General features: G+C 40.8%; 1 protein-coding gene across 1 annotated transcript; it reads right to left on the reverse strand.

Annotated features, from left to right (window-relative positions):
* Nucleotides 1-2954: 2954 nt before the first annotated feature.
* pip4p1a (phosphatidylinositol-4,5-bisphosphate 4-phosphatase 1a) lies at nucleotides 2955-18328 on the reverse strand. Its single transcript, XM_084369034.1, has 7 exons — nucleotides 18113-18328; nucleotides 16888-17081; nucleotides 12655-12761; nucleotides 10864-10969; nucleotides 7970-8022; nucleotides 6364-6454; nucleotides 2955-3169 (listed from the first exon to the last, which is right to left on the reverse strand). The coding sequence occupies exons 1-7, from the start codon at nucleotides 18228-18230 to the stop codon at nucleotides 3026-3028; spliced, it is 813 nt and encodes a 270-aa protein (XP_084225160.1). The 5' UTR covers nucleotides 18231-18328; the 3' UTR covers nucleotides 2955-3025.
* Nucleotides 18329-18986: the final 658 nt, after the last annotated feature.

The following is an 18986-nucleotide window of genomic DNA, read 5'->3' on the forward strand; positions in this document are numbered from 1 at the left end:
TGACACCATATGAACTGTCCGCGACCTCAGTTCAGTCTGGAAAGGTAACTTCATCTCATCTTACTTGGTGTATGCAGTGTTTCTCACTACTGTATAAGGTGCTGGGTGTGTGTTTGTGTGTATGTGTGTGAGAGAGAGATAAAAATGTCATTGCCTGGGAATGTGATTCAGAATGTTTTTGTTGGTGTGAGTATGTCGATGTGTTCAAGATTTGGACACGAGCGTCCGGAGGCGTATTAGGTTAGTAGTTCATCAAATCATTAAATATGTAACAGGTGAAGAGTTGCAAAAATAACCTTCTTAAAAACAAACAAATAAAACGTCCGCAGCGATCACAGCAGTAGTGTTAAGCTCGGAGTGCAACATAATTTGCTTAGTCACTTCCATTGTACATAAACGACAAATATATTTACAATCAAAACAAAGAATACAGAACTCATAACAAAAGAAATGTTACCACATTCAGAACCACAGACGAGTCTTTGTGGGACTTACACTGAGTGAGAATGTAGAGTGTAGTGTGTTTGTGTTCATGTCACTGACCTATTCTGACTGATGTGTTGTAATTTTCCTCTTTAAAACAAATATCCCACTGGCCTTAATGTGAACGCTCCATGTGGGAACCAGCCAGTAAAGAAAGCTCAGGACCAGCCTCCAACTTCAATGACAAAAAGGGCACATATTTTCACCATGAACGGTCCCAAATGCAGTTAAAATGCTGAGAGTTGAGCAATATGGTACTTTTGTGTACAGATGCAACAATTAATCGATTAATTGTCAACAATTTAATGAATCACCAACTGCGCTGATAACTGATTAATCAGTTTGAGTCACTTTTTAAAAGGAAGAAAACGGTCAAAATTCTTTTAACTGGCAACAGACGACTGTTCTGCTTTAACTTATCATTCTGAAGTTAATACCAGTTGCACAGTGTAATGGATGTAGAACGATGAAATCATCTGATTGGCTCCCTATTAACCTTGCTTTCATGATGCTTGGTCAGCCACCAGGCTCGATTTTTCCCAGAAAAATGAGGGCCGAATTACAGCACAAAGGAAGCCCGTCTGCCTTTGCACAACAAACGGTCACTATCCCCAGGTAACCATTTCATAATCTGGTCCGTTTCATAAAGCAGAGCTCATGTTTTAATATAAGCCTGTCTTTATTTTTTATGTCCGTTTATGATGTCTCAGCTGGAGATTGAAGTTGGAAATTGAGGTTTTATGGGGAAATAAATAATAAAAAGGTAAAACGTCTTAAAAAAGTAAACCTATTTGCCATAGTTTAGATGAAAGAAAAAAAGCTGTAAATGTGGTGAGACTCTTCTGGGAGCAGAACATAATGCACCCATACTTTATGCAAATCGGCATGTATGTCACTTTTCTTCAGCTAAAAATGAGGACAGCAGTATGGAGGAAATCTGTTTGCAGGCCTGTCTTTGAGGAGAGAGGCTGGAATGCCTTTGACAAACTGGTTTCTGAGCAGTTGAAACTCGAAAAAGAGCATCCTTCTTTTGTTGTGTGCCGGTATGCATTCATGTGGCTGTGTATGTATACGTGTGTTTGTGTGCGTGTGTGTTGAATCCTTCTATCACACCTCCTTTTTAAGGCTTTCAAGCTGCTTTGGATCAAAGTCAGTCCCAGGGGATAATTCAGCATAAACATTGAGTTCAGAAACATCGTAGCCTACCTTCACATACTGCTGAATTTTTCAGACACATTTCAACACCTACTTGATCTTTTTGATTCTGGAAAGGAGGCCGATTGCCTCTCCCGCCAATCGTTTTCTACTGGCATCGATTCGTTAGCTTCATCTGACTTCATCGCCGCTTTTTACAAAATAATTTCTTAGGTTAAAAAATGTTAAATGCTCAAATACTAAACCTAATGTCAAATTAGGATTGAAGGAGGAGCGTCCCCCGACACAAAAACAAGGGCAAGATTCACATCTAAGATTTAACTCTAAGCCCTCATCGTAGAAGTTGCCAGAGTGCAACAGATGTGCCACAGACTAAATCCAAAATTTATAAACAGCGCAGGGGGAAAGAGAAGAAGAAAAATTGTTATAATGTTAAAATGAACCCCACACTGGCCACGAGATTAGAACAGATAAACAGTACATTAGGCTATACGCATCATCATAATTACCGATAGATATATAGCAGTCGCAGCCACCGCCATCCAGTTTAAGAAACACGTTTGACTAAAAGGGAAGGGACAGGAGGAGCAGGAGGAGAACGTTTTCTGTCTGGATTTAAATAAATATTCTGTTTTTTGTGTTTGTTTTTTTTCTTTAAAGGATAAGTACCGTTTTTTACAACCTGGACCTTATTTCTGGCAAAAGATATGGTCATTTACTCACCCAGATAACTTTGGTGTCATTCGGCGTCGTTCGGACGAAATTAGATCCAGTGTAGCGGCGATATATCCATATAATGGGAGTAACGGGGCATCGACACAGCCTCTATATAACGCATTATCTGCCACGAAACTAGTTCATTTCATCAATATTTTGTTATGATACGCTAGCGCTATTAGCCTCTGAGTCCGGGCTCGTCTATTGTCAACATCCGGGGTCTGTAGGCTGATCTACTACCTCTGACCTGGAAGATGTCGTCTCTGAGCTGCGCGCGCACCCGCGACAGCGCGCCTTGTTTACCTGTAGCTGCTGCTGCTAGTTTGACCCCGGATGTTGATAACGGACGAGCCCGGACTCAGAGGGGAATAGCGCTAGCATATCGTAACAAAATATTGATGAAATGAACTAGTTTCGTGGCAGATAATGCGTTATATAGAGGCTGTGTCGATGCCCCGTTACTCCCATTATATGGATATATCGCCGCTACACTGGATCTAATTTCGTCCGAACGACGCCGAATGACACCAAAGTTATCTGGGTGAGTAAATGACCATATGTTTTGCCAGAAATAAGGTCCAGGTTGTAAAAAACGGTACTTATCCTTTAAAGCCATCTTTCCTCCTGCCTGGTGGGTTGGGAAGAGGGTGCGGCATGGCTGAAGGGGGCTCTATGTGAAGTTCTGGAGGGGCTGGCTGACCCTCATGCAGGCCCAGTAGAAGGCCCGAGCCAGGGTGACGAGAACCAGGAGCAGCAGCACGGCCCACGAAGCGTAGATCCCCTGGTAGGTCTGAGCCTTCGCCCACGTTCCAGCCTGGAGAGTGACAGAGGAAACTTTTTTAGAAAATCAGATGTTGCTGAAAAGGCCTTTTATGGGAATTACAAGCACATTCTGAGTGTGTTATGATGATTATAATGAGCCAGCTCAAGTCCAATCAGGCTGAACGAAGGAACCAGAGAGCTGAAGCTACAATTACGCTTGAAAATGTTCTATGCATTTATGATGTGACCCATTTATGTTGTCGCAAACTGCAAAATTACAACCAATTATCCAGGGATTTTCACAGTTTCAAAGTCTGTTTTTATGACAGCATTACAATAATTTATCAAACACAGATTCTCTTGTAAAACATTTTAATGCAAAACAGACTAAAACCTTCAGTTTTTAAATGTAGCCACAGTCTTTGATTAATCCACCTGCACCAGACTGAATTTTAGTCTGAAATGCACAAATCTTCATGGAGGGGCACATATTCAATACTGAGTGACTGAGGGGTAAGAGAGAAAATAGCTTTCCCATCAAGTATTAAGTGTGCAGCTGCTCAGAAGAAAATTATTTAATGAAGATGGCAAAAGTGACTTTGAGAGAACCCACAGGGATTTTCGGAGAATATGGGAGAAAATAAGAATTCCTTTTTGAAAGTCACAACAGCAGAGCAAAGCTAATATGGGGATAAAAAGTGTCATAAGATTCGGCTCCTGTTTTGACACCCAGAGATCTCCTGGATGATACGCATGGCTGGCTCAGATTATTAATGTTATCTAGAATAAACCATCGAACATGTTTAAATCCAGGGGCCTTGTTTATAAAAAAATATTCTTAGATTTTATTCTGAACTTGGTCTGAAGATCACATTCTTACATTTGATTCATAAAAGATGCTGAGCATAAAAAAAACTTGCTTAAGCAGTTGAATTGAGTGCACCTGCCTTGTGATGTATTTATGTAATGCCAGCACAATGAGGGTTTAGTCAGGAATAGCCATGGACCAAGAGAGAAAACCAAACTTTTTGAAGACGAGATCGTGCCACTGCGATGATGAAATGTTCCCATCAACTAATAAGCTTGTGACAGCACTGGTGTTATTGATCGCTATGGCTTTTTACAAGAAAAGACCATCACCATCTGTAAAGCACTGTGTTAGTTTATTGCTAATGCCGGCTGAACATTTCCCACTGCTGCAGCTTCACATAAAAAGCATTTTAAAAGGTGAAACAAGTTGACTTTTATAATGAAGTAGGCTAGTCACAGGAAATGCAATGTGTTCTGTGAGTTTGGCACAGCTATTGTTCATCAAAAATGCATCTACAGAGCAAAACAACTGTCATTTGACAGAGGATCAATATTAAATGTCAGGGAGTGGTTTTAATTCACTCTGTGGGAGTAATGGGACAAAACAGAGCTGCAGGCGACAGGCTGCACACCTCCAACTTCACAGTGAGGTAACCAACTCCTTATTCCTCATTAACGTTATCAGATTACCTGTTAGCGTTGGGTTTAAATCCAAAATAATGATCATTTTGATAACAACTCCTTCGCCATCATCCTGTCTCCTGACTCTAGTCATGTAGTAAGCGAAATCTGACTCCTGCCACTCTGTGCTGCGACTCTGCGTCTGGCACTGCTGCTGTGTGGTGTAGAGACACTTTTACTTTATAATTGTAGCATCTGTTTTCTGCTTAAAGGGTAACTCCAACAATCTGTCTTCATTAGCCACAATGCAACATAGCCACTAAGTGAAATCACTGGTGGGAATGTATCAGATTACATGCAGCTTCCTCTGGAGCCTTAAAAGGCTTTATACTACTTTATTCACATATACAGTAGTACTCCCCTAAACCTTTACAAATGATGAAGTTAATATTTTAGACCAAAATTGAGTCTGTTTTATTAATAAGACACCAGCTCTAGATGTCCAGACAAGGTGATGTGTGTGTTACAGGTATGTTTTTATAACCTTGAGGGGTTTAAAACAGCTCATGTAGGCTGAAACATTTCAAAAATGCTTAACAGAAACCTATAACTCAGCCTTAAAGGAATTCCTTCCCTCTTCTTTAAGTGATCAGTAAAGTTTTAATGATTTAGGCTCTGCTCTGAGCTCTCCAGGACCTTAACATTTTAATTGGCATCTCTTAGCTCATGCTGCCGAGTTGGTGACACGCCACAGCTCCAGAACGTTACAGCTGTTATGTTGATGAATCTCCTTAACTACCCTCAATTCTTTACTACCGTCAAAAACTGTGAAACCACTGCTTCCTTAGTCCTAATTATACGCAGTCTGGAAATGAAGTTTCATCCGTTTCTTGTCCTGGGTGGTTGCCGATAAAATTTACTGATGCAAGGCGGAGATTAAACTGTCAAAACCTGTGCTCTTGTGCCATTTTTATAATTAAAACAACCTTTTTAATCAAACATAGGCTGATCTTATGTTGTGACATTTATTGCCACGACACCGACATTATGCAACGCCGTCAATGCAGCACATTTATTGTCTGCACATTGCTTACTGTTCTCCATGCTGGCAGGCACGTATACAACCTGTGTTCAATGTGCCTGTACTGCACGGTGCCATTTCATGCTCATCTTGCACCCTCTGCTGTTTATGAAGCAGAATGGATCGACTATCTGGTTCTTTCTATGTATCCATGTTTATTTTTAGACTCCTGCTCTCCTCCTGGATGTCTAAAATCTGCGATCTATAATTGGGAGGTGATTCTGCTGTTGCACTATCTTTTATTTAACCATTCAAATAAGAGAAACAACTAAATAGAGAATATCTTAAATGCTTTGTAAGTCTTGCATGGTTGCATGCACACAAAAGAGTGAGATAAGAAAGGGAAAACAGAAGCTTATTATAGAGAATTACATAATCTCTTCTGCTATTAAGTGGGTGTTGAAACCTGAACACTGCTTACAGTTAAACTAGGTTGTATTTGTGCTATAGCACACTGACAAATAGATGCCTGTCACACTGTGTCTGGAGAGGGCACAGCCTTCATGTTAAACAAGGGACAACAAAAGGACAGATTGTAATCACACTGTTCCTACTACTAGCTTTGTTTTGCCTGTAACTGTAAAGTTTTAAATTATGAACTAAAAAAGGAGGAGAAAGAGCAGTTATTTTCTGCTAAAAAGGTTCATTCCTACAAAACAGTTATTGATAATCTCTTATCACAAGATATTTCTATCTCTTGAATGTTAGGATGGTGTCTGGTGGCGTCCACTCACCATCAGCCCCGCGGTGGAGATGCTGAATAGCAAGCAGAGTAGAAAACACCACAAGCTCCGCCTCCGGGGATACCTCTGACCAATGGAGGAGCTGCAAGACCAACAGGGGAGAGAAGTGTCAAACTTAATTTGTCCATAAAATGAAATCACATTAAAAATAGTGACGTGACAAGGGTTGGGTGATATGTAAAAAATTTCCGACAATACAGCTGCCGTGCATCGGGGAGCTTTTGAGGAGAGAGGCGGGGCTGAGCTGCTCTGATTCAGAGCCGTTTACAGGCAGGACGAGAGAACTTTGCAATTAAAGAGTGGATTTTTGGCTCTACACACCGTTTGTCCCTGATGCCTCCCTCTGCATTTTCTGGCCAGTGTGTGCCAACCTGTAAACTCCTTGCTGAGCAGTGGCTCTTGCTCATTCTTTGGAGGCAGACTATAACTAGCAAAATCGAATACAACTTTTAAAAACGCCCAATAAATATTGTCCTAAATATACAACCGGCGATGGACTCAACCAAATGACGATAGCTGATATATTTTCCAACGCTGAACCCTAGATAGATATGACTGTTTTCTGAAGTATAAGCTGCTTTCAAAACAGGAATTTTGACTCATCAAAGTAGGATTACTATAAATACTTAATATTAAAGATGGCCCCCATTCTATTGAAGTTCAGAGTGAACCATGACTATGACAGTGACCAGCATGCACAATACCAATTCAGCAATTTACATTCCCTACTGCGACCTGTGAAAACATATTCTGTGAAAAGGTCTTATTAAATAACAGGGATGGAGGTTAAAAAAATATTTTTGAATCTATTAAAGGCTCAAGAATCACTCAAGGATCAACACTTGTAGTTTGTATATTTTGGGGATAGAAACGTGGGGCTGCGATAACGCATGAAGGATGACAGTGATACACCTGCAGAAATTCAACCACAAACAGCACCTGTACACATTCAATACATCTTCTGGAGCCATTTTAGATGTGACACACTTATTCCTGATGACTACAGCTGTTTATAAAGATCGTCACTGGACACCTGTGCATTGCATGATTACAACTAACACACTGGCTCAGCTCCTTGCAGCATCTTGAGAAGTTAAATGATGTGGAAAAATGAACCTGTTGGTTTAGTTGCCTGACAGATTTAAAAAACATTCAATATCAAACTGTAAAATCACAAATTTTCCATATCTGAATAATTTAAGTGATTGGCATGTCAGCATCATACTGCATCTGGTTGCGCTTGCTAATTCCTGTCCCTTAAGTCCCGTGAACTTTGCTTGCCACATTAAGAAGCTTCTGGAAACAGTCATGGGAATGTGGTTTGCAGCAAAGATCAATGAAAATCCTGAGGTACTAAATGTCACAGATCAGAAAACTCAAGATATCATGAGACACATGTACACACTCTGAGGCTGGTGAAGAAAATTCTTTGAGGCATTTGAGGTCAAGGACTGAGCCAAGACCTGCTCACTCTTTGTAGGTTTTACTGAGTTGAAGCTTCAGCAAGACGTCTGAATGCCTGAGTATGTAAATATAACCCATAAAAGTACAGTGAGAAAGAGGTGCTGTAATGGATGATTTGCTTATAGCTACTTACACTTTCCTGCAGTGTGGGCACCTGGCCAGCGTCCGGTCTGTGAACTCTGTCCACTGGAATTAAGAGGAGAAAGATGTGTGACCTTCAGCTTGAGCTAAAAACCAACATGCATCTGTTGTTGATGACAAAACTTCTAAGTACCAGTATGACATTAACTGTAATTATAACTGAGTCCCATTCTAACATAAAAATACCAGTTATTTCCAGCTGCTGTGTTTCTTGCCTGTGGATTCTGAAATGATTCTTGTATTTATTTTCATTAAAAAAGCAACTTCAATTGTCTCTAACATTGCTCACAATAAAAACATACACAGAGTTAGAATATATTTTTTAAAAACACATAAGTTCAGTAAAGCTGTGCAGAGGAAATAGAAAAGAGCAGATATGTGAAGGTATTAAAAGGTGCAAAGTCCTTCACTGGTTGCTTATAAATGTTTTTGCATTTTGAATTAGAAATGTATTTGATGCGTTTGTCCTGGTCACAAAGTTTATATATTAGTGACCTGATCTGAGGGTTGCAATGACTAATGGAGGAGAAGTGAAGGACCCTGTGTTATGAGGGTTGTTTGCCATCAACTTCACACCAGGACTGCAACTAATGATTATTTTAGTCAACGATTAATCTGCTGATTATTTTCATGATTGATCAATCCTTCTGAAAAATGATTAAATCAATCAAAATAGTTTGGCGATTAATGTTCTTTCAATCGACTAATCGATGAATCCACACTAGTCTTTGCAGCTTACTGCTTGTTTTTTTCTTAACAATCCAAAATGCAAAGATATACCATTTACAATCATATAAAATGGAGAAAAGCAACAACTCCTCACATTTGAGAAGATGGAACTGGCAAATGTTTGGCATTTTTTGTTGATTTACCCATCGATTTTAGTGTCAATTCTACTCAGCACTATATGCAAATCAACGCAAATGCAAATCTGCAGCGATGGGGCTCGTAGTTTGACTGTCTCGTAGAACTTAATGATAAGTTCCTTGTCAAACTGCAGATGGTCTTTAAATTGGACCGTGGATTTAAATACGCCTGCTGCAGCACAAATTGATGACACATTCCAAGAATTTTAACACAACCATTCCAGTTATGCCAGCGGGCGCTGCATGTCATCCAAGAAGTGAGAAAGAAAAACAGTCTTTTTTCAGGGTGGAGACATTTATTCCCTCTGTAACATTGGGGTGCGAGACATTTGTAAACCCCACAGAGCGGAGTGCATTGTGCATGCTGTACATTCTTCTTGTTCTGAAAAAACACTCTGTATGGGAAGCACAGAGAACATTATCACCGGATCTACGACAAAAGGATCACCGCAACGCCACCCAGGGCACAGATTTGTATTTTCATTCAGCCGGCTTGTCTTTAAGCAGGTAGGAAAGGTCCCACTGAATGCTGAAAACCCTGAGACATCCATCTCACCTCCTTTTATAACTCTATTCTTCTCTTTCCATGACTCTGCCACCCTCCTCTCGTTCACCATATATCCAAAACATCTTTACCTGTCCTACACATTGTTAAAGAGCAGTAAGTTAAAAATTTCACTTCCCCTTTAGCACTAAATGGCTCGAATATATCAGCAGAAAGCTGATAGGGTTATTGATCTACGGCAGTAACTCAACATTTACTTGGCCTGGCGCTACGATGTTTGGGCTTTTCAATAATTCACTTCTCTGGCTGTGCAGCAGAACATTTCAAAACAGGGACCTCACAGGCCTACTGAAACTGTCATGAGATATGTCTGCTACAAATTATAAAATATTTACTTTGAAACCAAGATAGAAAACTCCAATGCAGTTTTATTATTCAGATGTCTTGCATAGTAATGATTCACCGCTTCATAAACATTTTATTGGATCTAGGCTCTCTACAGTAGAGGTGATCTTATTGGTTGTGTCTGTTTCGAATAGGTCATTCAGAGACAGTGAAGAGGTGGGGAACTGTGCCAGACACTGAATAAACAGTGTAGCTGTAATCATGCTCCAACTCCTACTGATTATCATAGAGGCTGAAAAGGGCAATCAATGGATTTTTTAAATAAAACCTACAGATGCCACTAATGTGCTAGTCAAATTATTATTGTATTTAAATGACTAATGTGTAACATTTCAGCACTAAAGTGTCTAAAAACAAAATGACCTTTCCCTCAACCGCTTCCAACATTGTTCGGACGCAGAGAAATCTGGAAGTTTACCCAACATAATGCTGCGTGTCATTTGGTCACCTGTCAATGGATTAAGTGGTGTCACGATTATGTGGCGACACTCTGGCTGTATTTCTTAAAACCAGTCTCGGGTGGTGCTAATCCCAGGATGCAGAGATGGTGCTGCAGCAAAATAGTTTTGGGGGAGCTTATTTTGTACTTGGGGAGGCCAGCCCTGTTATTAAAATGGTATTATTAAAATGCTAAATCCCCACTAAAGAAACAGCAACTGCTGCTAACTTGATTACGTTTGTACCATTTGTGAACAGGTTGGCGTTAGGGTAACTTGGCATCTTCAGTGTGTAGGTTGCTAGCTCATTCGTAGATAGATTTACAGATAGATGTTGTTTAACAATGAAGACAGTGACTCCAGTGATCCCATGCTACTTCCCATGCTACTTCAAGTTGTCATCAAACATCTTTTTTTGTTATTGTCTTGAAAGCAGCAGAAGTTATCTACCGTGTGTTTAAAACTTTGCTCATAAAATTACGATACTCTTTCCTGTATTTTAGCAATAAATCTCAAAGACATGCAATAGCTCCAAAAGCTAAGCAGTCGACCTTTGGGCTCAGGCTATTTTGTTTGAATTAGTTTCCTTGCTCAAAGAAGTACATTTTATTTTACAATCCAACTCTTTTCATCATTGGGGGATGTTTTTTTTAGAGTGGAGAGAGTGTGGTACCAGGAAGGTGTTGCTGCAGTGTCCACAGGAGACACGGGCTCCAGCTGGCTGGGGGTCAGGACTGGCCGGACCAGGATGGACTGGACCCAGATTAATTATCCTCTTACTAGAAAGACACAGATGCACAAAGTCAACAATCACACCACAAATGCCTCAAGTTATTATCCAGTGGTAAGTGCAAGTTAATAATCTCTGCCTGATGTTTTGGAAAGGCTGGCGACAGTTTCACTTTCTGAGATCCATCAGCAGCCAATCCTCTTATCACTGCTAACGGAGCTTTTCCACAACCAACTCCTCAGACGACTACAGTGGCTCAGAATCTCTGATCAGACAGCAGCATAGAGATGTGTCTGCTGTAGTCAGCACGTCTGGTATGAATGCAAAGCAGCGACCATGGAGGTAAACTCTCAAGAGGAATTTAATACAGTAAAAGTGGCCCTTGGGGAATATATACAACCTTTTGGCATCACTTTAAATAAGTGGGAAACATTCGGTCAACTGTAATAAAATCAGAAATGTGAACAGTTACATTCAGAATCCCAAAAGTCAACTATTAAAGCTCAAGTTTATTTCAGCATCTCTTCCAATTTTAAGACAATCCGTTACAAAATTCACAGTCCAGAGATGATACTCCCAAAGAAAGTTAAAACTGAAACTCATGTCTCAAAAAGCAAATCACAGGTTAAAGGGTAAGTCGTGAAAATATTTTTAAAGATGTTAAGACATTTCATTTGGTTTGAAAAACGAATTCATTTTTTGCCCAGTTCATTCATGACAAACTGCAAAATATTTAACCAACCACCTCAATTAGCCTTCAGTCTTTCCTTTTTGATCTGTGCTGAAGCTGACAGGTGGATTGTGTGTTTCAGATCTTTATGACAAGAGATTTAGTGATGTGCATTTTAAAATGATACACATTTAGCAGCAGTGAATTAACCCCCCTAAAAAAAGAGATGGCTAAAAATGTTCCTCTTGCACATTTTATGCCTCAGGCATAAACAAGGAATCTTATCTGTCTCACCAATTACACTCGGCTACACAGCATGATGTTCAGATGAGCTGCCAAAGCCATACATTTTCAGTGACTGACATCAGCCTCGTGTTTTTATGCAACACATTCCCAGCTGCTTGACCTGTAAAAAGTGTTTTATGACTTTTCATTTTGCTAATTTCCTAACACAACGCAAGTGAAACTTTTTGTCCGACTGGTTTTGAACTTTCAGCAACCCGCTAATGTTTCTTTTATGTGCTGAAAAATGCCACACAAGAGACATTTACTAGAACTTGTGGAAGAGCTCATTCTGTTGTCCGATATGATCATTTGAATGAATGTGCTACGTGTGCATTCGGTTAGTAGCTACTCTGCAGGAAGTTAGTGCATAATTAAAGCGTGAATGAATTTTGTGATTTTATCTTAGCTTGCCTGAAAATGAAACCTCAACACAAACGTTATTGCTGAATAAAAATCTGGCCCAACTCAACACACAGTACACATGGTATGATACCCATACAGACACGGACAATATGCTGAAGTGAACACATGATGTGGCTTTTCTAATGAGCCTGTTATTTCCTCATCCGGCTCGCTGAGCACTGCATGCAAACTGCGCTGGGAGCACAGCCTTAATTGAGGGACTGCTGCTCCCACTGCACCTTGTTTCCTCTGCTTCACTTCTCTCTCACACAAGACACACAGTGTACTTGCAGCCTCACAGTGGTGCACACATAAACACACACATACACACGCGCACACACACACACACACACACACACTCGGAAAGAATTTCTCACCAATATGGCCGGGGACAGGCGATCCTCTGGGAAGTGACTTTGCAGATGAGCAGACAGTTGCAGGGGCAGCGAACGTACTTCTTCCCTGCTGGGGCATTCTTAATGGGCTGCAGAGGGAGACAGAGACACACAAGAGGAGGAGATAAGAACACGGTAGAACAACGCATTAGAATAGGAGAAGATAACAAGCCAATTATTCCTGACAGACGAGAATTAACCAATACTACGTGAGGGAGAAAGTATTCTGGGGGATATTTGAAGTGGCTGTACTGCAGTCACAGTTTAGAAGGGAAACTGTTCCCAGTATACATGAATATACATCATGATACTGTTGGTGCTTCATTGTCCCTGACAGCTCTGGAGCTGCTTGTTGTTTTTGAAATGACATAAACATAATAATTATTTCTAATATTATTGGTAATAAGTAATGCCAACACATCAAGCTCTCACTGTTTGCAAATCAAAATCACATACACTCACACATACAAGTACACCTCCTCATGGCAACAGCACTCCCTGATGGCACTTTCCTCCAGGGCTGCAACTAACAATTCATGTCATTATCGATTAATCTGCCAATAATCTTCTGATTGTTCAGTCTATAAATGGGCTCAAAATTGTGGAAAATGCTCATCACAATTTCCCAGCGCTCAAAGTGATGTCTTCAAATTGCATCCTTCGACAAAAAACAGTACAAAACCTTAATACTATATATAAATTTATTATCATAAATGACAAAGAGAAGCAGCAGATTGTTATATTTAAGGAGCTGGAACCAGCACTTTTTACATCTTTGCATGAATAAATGTCTAAAAAGATTAACAGATTACGAAAGCAGTTGGCAACCATATTTCCTTCTGATTGATTAAATCAACTAATCACTTCAGCTCTACTCAGGAATGGCCCGAGGAGCATGACAAAGACCTCAAGGCGTCGACTGGCCTCAAAATTACCCAGATCCCAATCCAATCGAGCCTTTGTGAGATATGGTGGAAGAATTTCAATCCATGAATGCCCCACAGGACTCCTAGACTCTGCAGTCAGTGGTGCGAGACACAGCAGGACACCCCATGAGGTCGTATGTCTATGCCTCAACAGGTCAGAGCCAAGTCCAATCCACAGTGGGGCCTCCATGGATCTGACTTGTTCCAGCACATTCCATGGATGATCGATTGGATTGGGGTCTGGGGAATTGTGAGGCCAGGTTGATGCCTTGAGCTCTCTGTCACGTTCCTTGGGGGATTCCTGAGCAGGTTTTGCAGTATGTCAGGGTGCACCGTCCTGCTGATGGGGTGTGCTTGGTCTTCAACAGTTTTTGGGTGGGTTATGCGTGTCAGTTGGCACCTACATGAATTCTAGTACCAAAGGTTTCCCAGAAGAACCATTCAGTGTGACCAGATGATTAACGTAATTTACTTCAACTGTTCGTCCTTTTATTGTTGCAGTCGATCGGTCGAACATTGAAGAAGTTGTAGTGTCCTTCTGCAAAGCAACAGGTTAATTTATTCCTGCTTCTAACTTTAATATCAATAAAGAGGGAAATACACATAAAGGCTTTAAAAATGCCTGTGCAACAAAATCTCATAAGAACTGGTCCCACTTTGTAGGCTGCCAGTGAAGTATGTTTGAAGATTTTTGAATTAATATACATATAATATCTCAACTGGCTTGATTTGTGCCCAATTATTTTATCAAAAAATACACACTGTTAAAGTGTTTTCTTTTATACGTCTGTTGTCGCAGCCCACTTTGTTTCAGCTCACTCGGTCACATAACACTGCAGGCCAAAATCAGTTTGCCAAGGACACTGTTTGAGCTCACGCAGAGTGAATGGAAACTTTAATCTGTATTTCACACAAGTACAACTATACCAATCACACACCTTCCTCTGGGCTTAATAGAACATCCTGCTGTCTAACCTGCTGATGGTTCTCTCCACTGCATCATTAAACTCCGACTAACCAGATCAGACTGAGCCCTCTGAGTTTCCTGCTCCACTATCAATTTCACTTAAAACAGCCCTGGGAGTCAGTCAGGATTGTATCTGTACTGCAGGGAGGGAGGTAATGATAGAGAGTGAAAACTGACATTACAAGTAATTATTAGGCGGTGGTCTGACTAATTTCTGTCACCTTTAGTCTTCAATATCATCATATAGAGATGTGTCTCTCTGCCGAGAGGACGGGGACACAGCCTCTCTGCAGAGAGGACGAGGACACAGCCTCTCTGGGGCAAACACTTTACCAACTGAGCAACTGGGCCTGGTCCTTAAATAAATCCTGTCACTGTGAAGGTTATGATGTTTAGATTGTTGTTTTGGATACATGTTGATTCAACTTTATGGTCATTTTGAAGGCTGCAGTTTGTTTAGATGTTGAACTGTATTGCCTTAAACTGGCAGGTTTTTCTATAATTCAGCCCATTTTATAATTAAATCTATGAATCTAAAAACGATAATAACGTGCATTTAAGGAAAACTGACATTTTCCATGATATAAATATATTAAGTTCTTTGTGATTAAATAAGTCATGAAACTTCAAAATGTAATCATGGCTTCCATTATCTCAGCTTGTCTTGAGTGACTGCTGCTGAGCAGCTCCGCCTTGTGATTATAACCATTAAATGCAGAAAAGACAGTTTTGGAGCACACATATTTGACAGTGAAATCATATATACCATTTACTTGCAACTACTTCTCTCAACTGTTTCCCACCTCAACTGCCAAAACAAAGCGGAGTTGGACTAAATTGTGTTGTCGCAATATGTCTGATTTATCAGCCTAATTAACAATGAGGGACTGACACAAAGAAAAACGACCTATTAACACCATTAAAGACTTTGTAGATCAAACCTATCAAATAATAATTGCTGTCCCAAAGATACTACAGTTACATATTTTGTCTCCTGTCCACATTTCTTCACAAATCTTTGGATTTGGGCAAATATTTATGTCTTACCACATGTCTGACAACTTCCTCCTGCAATGCTAACAACACATGTTTGAAAATCCAGATCAATTTCAATAAATGCAGCTTCATCTGTACGTGTTATAAGGTTCTGCCAACGATCTATATTTGCACATCCTGGACATATTTCTCGACATCTAAATTTGTTCCCTCCATCTGTAAAATGCTCATATTGCCAATTGGTGCATCTGGACACATTTCAGATTCTCTCTTCCATCTGCACACCAATTTGCATAACTAGTGACGCACACTCACTGAGCCCCTTCAACCCGTAAATCTGACAGTGATAGTTTTTGAAATTACATGCTGCATTATCTTCGGCACAACTCTACAAGTGTCCCAATCATTTTCGTCATTTTCTCTGCGGGACTTCAAACAAAGAATTCAAACTTGAGAACTAAATTTAAATCCACCTGTGTTCATCTATTCATAGCAGCGCATCTGGTAATTTGTTGCGTCTTGCCACACCTGACCAGTCACAGTACACCATTTAGTTAGTGAGTAGGAGGTAGCAAATGAAAAACTTCTGTGTATCATTGTCAAATCAATTTTGATATCCGTGTAATTAAAACAGAAACTTAACAATGAGACCATTGTCAAGATGACAGGTGGGCTCCATCTGCTACCTACGTTGTTGGCGCTTAAAGCAACATTGTGTAACTTTTTTTACCTTAAAATAACAGCATCAAAATCATTTTGATGGTACAGTGTCGTGTAATAGGGTGAATGGCGTCTCTGTCACAGTCACTCTTCACTCTTTCCTGCAAATCAGACTTTGTTGGCAGCGTTCAGAGTAGCCACTGATACAGACTGCTTATCTATATACATATTTTCATGATGTTTAAGTACCACAAACAGTACATTTAAAGAGTTAAAACTAAAAGTTTCATTGGGACGACTTGCTCAGAAAACAACATTTCAAGGGGATTATAGAGACTATTAGTGGGGTTCTCTGTGGATTATGTAATGTGGATACTGGTCTGGAAACAGATGCTGTTGAATTTTCATGGCTAAAAACAAAATTACATTCACTTCCACTTTACTGAGGTGGAGGCAGAAACCTTAGAGACACATATCTCAAAACCTGTCTTAAATAAAACCAAAACTTCTGTGTGGGTAGACACTGCTAGAGGTTAGTGAGAGGAAATATGCTTTTGTAATTTGTGTGAACCTTCCCTTTAGGATACTGGTCAAGAATCTGTGCATATATAAAGAGACTGTGTGCGTGTGTTGCATGTGGCAATACAGACTCTTCCAGAAACCTACCGTAGCTTCATTGCAAACTCCGCACTTCACCACATGTTGGTGGATCTTTCCCTCCACAGAGATCAGGCTCTGACACACCCTACAGCTGATAACAGGAGCGCTGCCACTCTCCGGGGAGGTGAGAGGAGAGTAGGGCGGAGGGTCCTCCCCTAGGAGCACCGAGGGCTGAGTCGGGCTGGGGAAGGGAGGGAAGCCTGTACAGGGAGGGAGACAAGGAAGGGAAAGCACAATGAATAGAAAAGAAGTCCGACCAGTGGCAAATTAATGGATTGTTGAGGGAACATGGTCACAAGAGTTGCGCAATGTACTGAAAAAAAAAAAAAAAGCCTCAGTTCCCATGACAAGTAACCTCTTACGTTACGATTAACAAGATAATAAGATTTGGTCTCGAGTTCAACTGAAAGGAGCTTTAGAAGCAAAACTCTCCTGGAATGTGGAGCAGGGTTAGTTTCAACAAATAAAGAGGCTCAAGAAAAAAAAAATATGGAGGAAGAATGAGTGTGTAAATGGGGCAGTTTTATCTAGAGATCAGACACAACAAACAGTACTGCCAACAAGTAAACATGTTTAGAGCTGGCTGTGGGAGCAAAACATAACAAGAAGCCATGTCTCATTCCTTTCCCAATAATGAATTTAGACACAGTCCCTCCCTGTGTGAGCCGTCATTGGTCGTAGCTCTCTCTTGCAGCATCCCTCAGCAGCCTCAGTAATGGCTTCCTCGTGTGTCAATCAAATCAGGTGTTTCTCAGAATGCTAGCTAGCTAAGCGGTTCAGTTATCTAGCTTGCGAGTGCAGTGGGCACCACTCAGCAGCTGAAATACATGCAACAATGTGTGTTAAAGGACGCAAATAAAATGTATGTCAGTGATAATATTTCTGAGCTGCAAACCCGAAGCTTTGCGAGAGGTTTGCCGGTGCTAAGAAGAGCTAGCTACAAGGCTAATATAATGGTTGCTAGGTTAGCCAGTTAGCATATTCCCCTCAGTCTCTGCTTCACGTCATGATTGCAAAATGAACCATTTCAACTCCAGGAGATGCTAATAAATAAATACTCCTGGAGCTAACATCATATCCTGCACAAAGACAGACACGACAGGCTGACTCTTTGTCACTGTCACAGCAGAGCTAGCACGCTAACCTAGAATGCTCAGTCAGTGGATGCTAAAGCAAGCTAGGCTAACAGAGGCTGGAGTCGGGTGGAGGAGAGAGCACCATGGATACTCACTCTGTGGTTTGTTGGGCACACCGTAGGGCGCTGCACCGGGAGACACCCCGCCGTTACCGCTGCCAAGAGCACCATCTCCCAGATCCGATAGTAACGGGGACCTCTCGCCATCCGCCATACCGAGAGAAAGGCGTGGGGGGGTGGGGGGAGTGGGAGCGTGAATGCAGACCGATACGGTGTTGTATTGTTGTGTCGGAAATGCAGGCGTCACATGATCACACCACCGCTGCTGCGGTAACGATGCTCGGAGGTGTGGCACTGCACTGGGAGGGATGCCCCCGATCCACTGAATGGGTGTTAATGTAGGCTACCTGTGAATCACCTGTCAATCAGTTTCCGACAACACGGGCCTTCCTGTCATACTTCAAAACTCTGCAGCTTTCACTTCTCCTACGTATCCAGGATTTTATTTTATTTATTTTGTTTTAAAATGTTAAAATTCAAACTTCAGAGATGTCTAGTTTTTCTATATTAAAGGTGCACAATGTAGTTGCGGAAGGAACTTTAAAGGACAACACACTTTCATACTGTTTCACTTTGTTTATATGTGGCGGACCCTGCCACCTTTCCAGCTTCAAACAGTGGTCTGGGGATCTTATTTTCCTCTGAGGGCAGTTTTTTTATTAAGTCGTGGAAAAGATCAATATTTCTGAGTTCATAAAATTACCTCATTATTATTGTAAATATTACAATTCTGAGTTTGACTTTCTTCTCCAAAACTACACAGTGCCCCTTTAAGCTGGCCAGATTCACTGGAGCAGTTAGAGACTAGGATGCTTTTGTACTTTGTACTGGCCCAAAACAATTAAAGGGTGGATAATCTAGGCTACCTTTAAAAAGAAGCAATACACAATAGGTTCAAACTATTTAAAGT

The sequence above is a fragment of the Pagrus pagrus genome (genome assembly GCF_965226575.1).
Source record: "Pagrus pagrus genome assembly, chromosome: 12".
NCBI lineage: Eukaryota > Metazoa > Chordata > Actinopteri > Spariformes > Sparidae > Pagrus > Pagrus pagrus.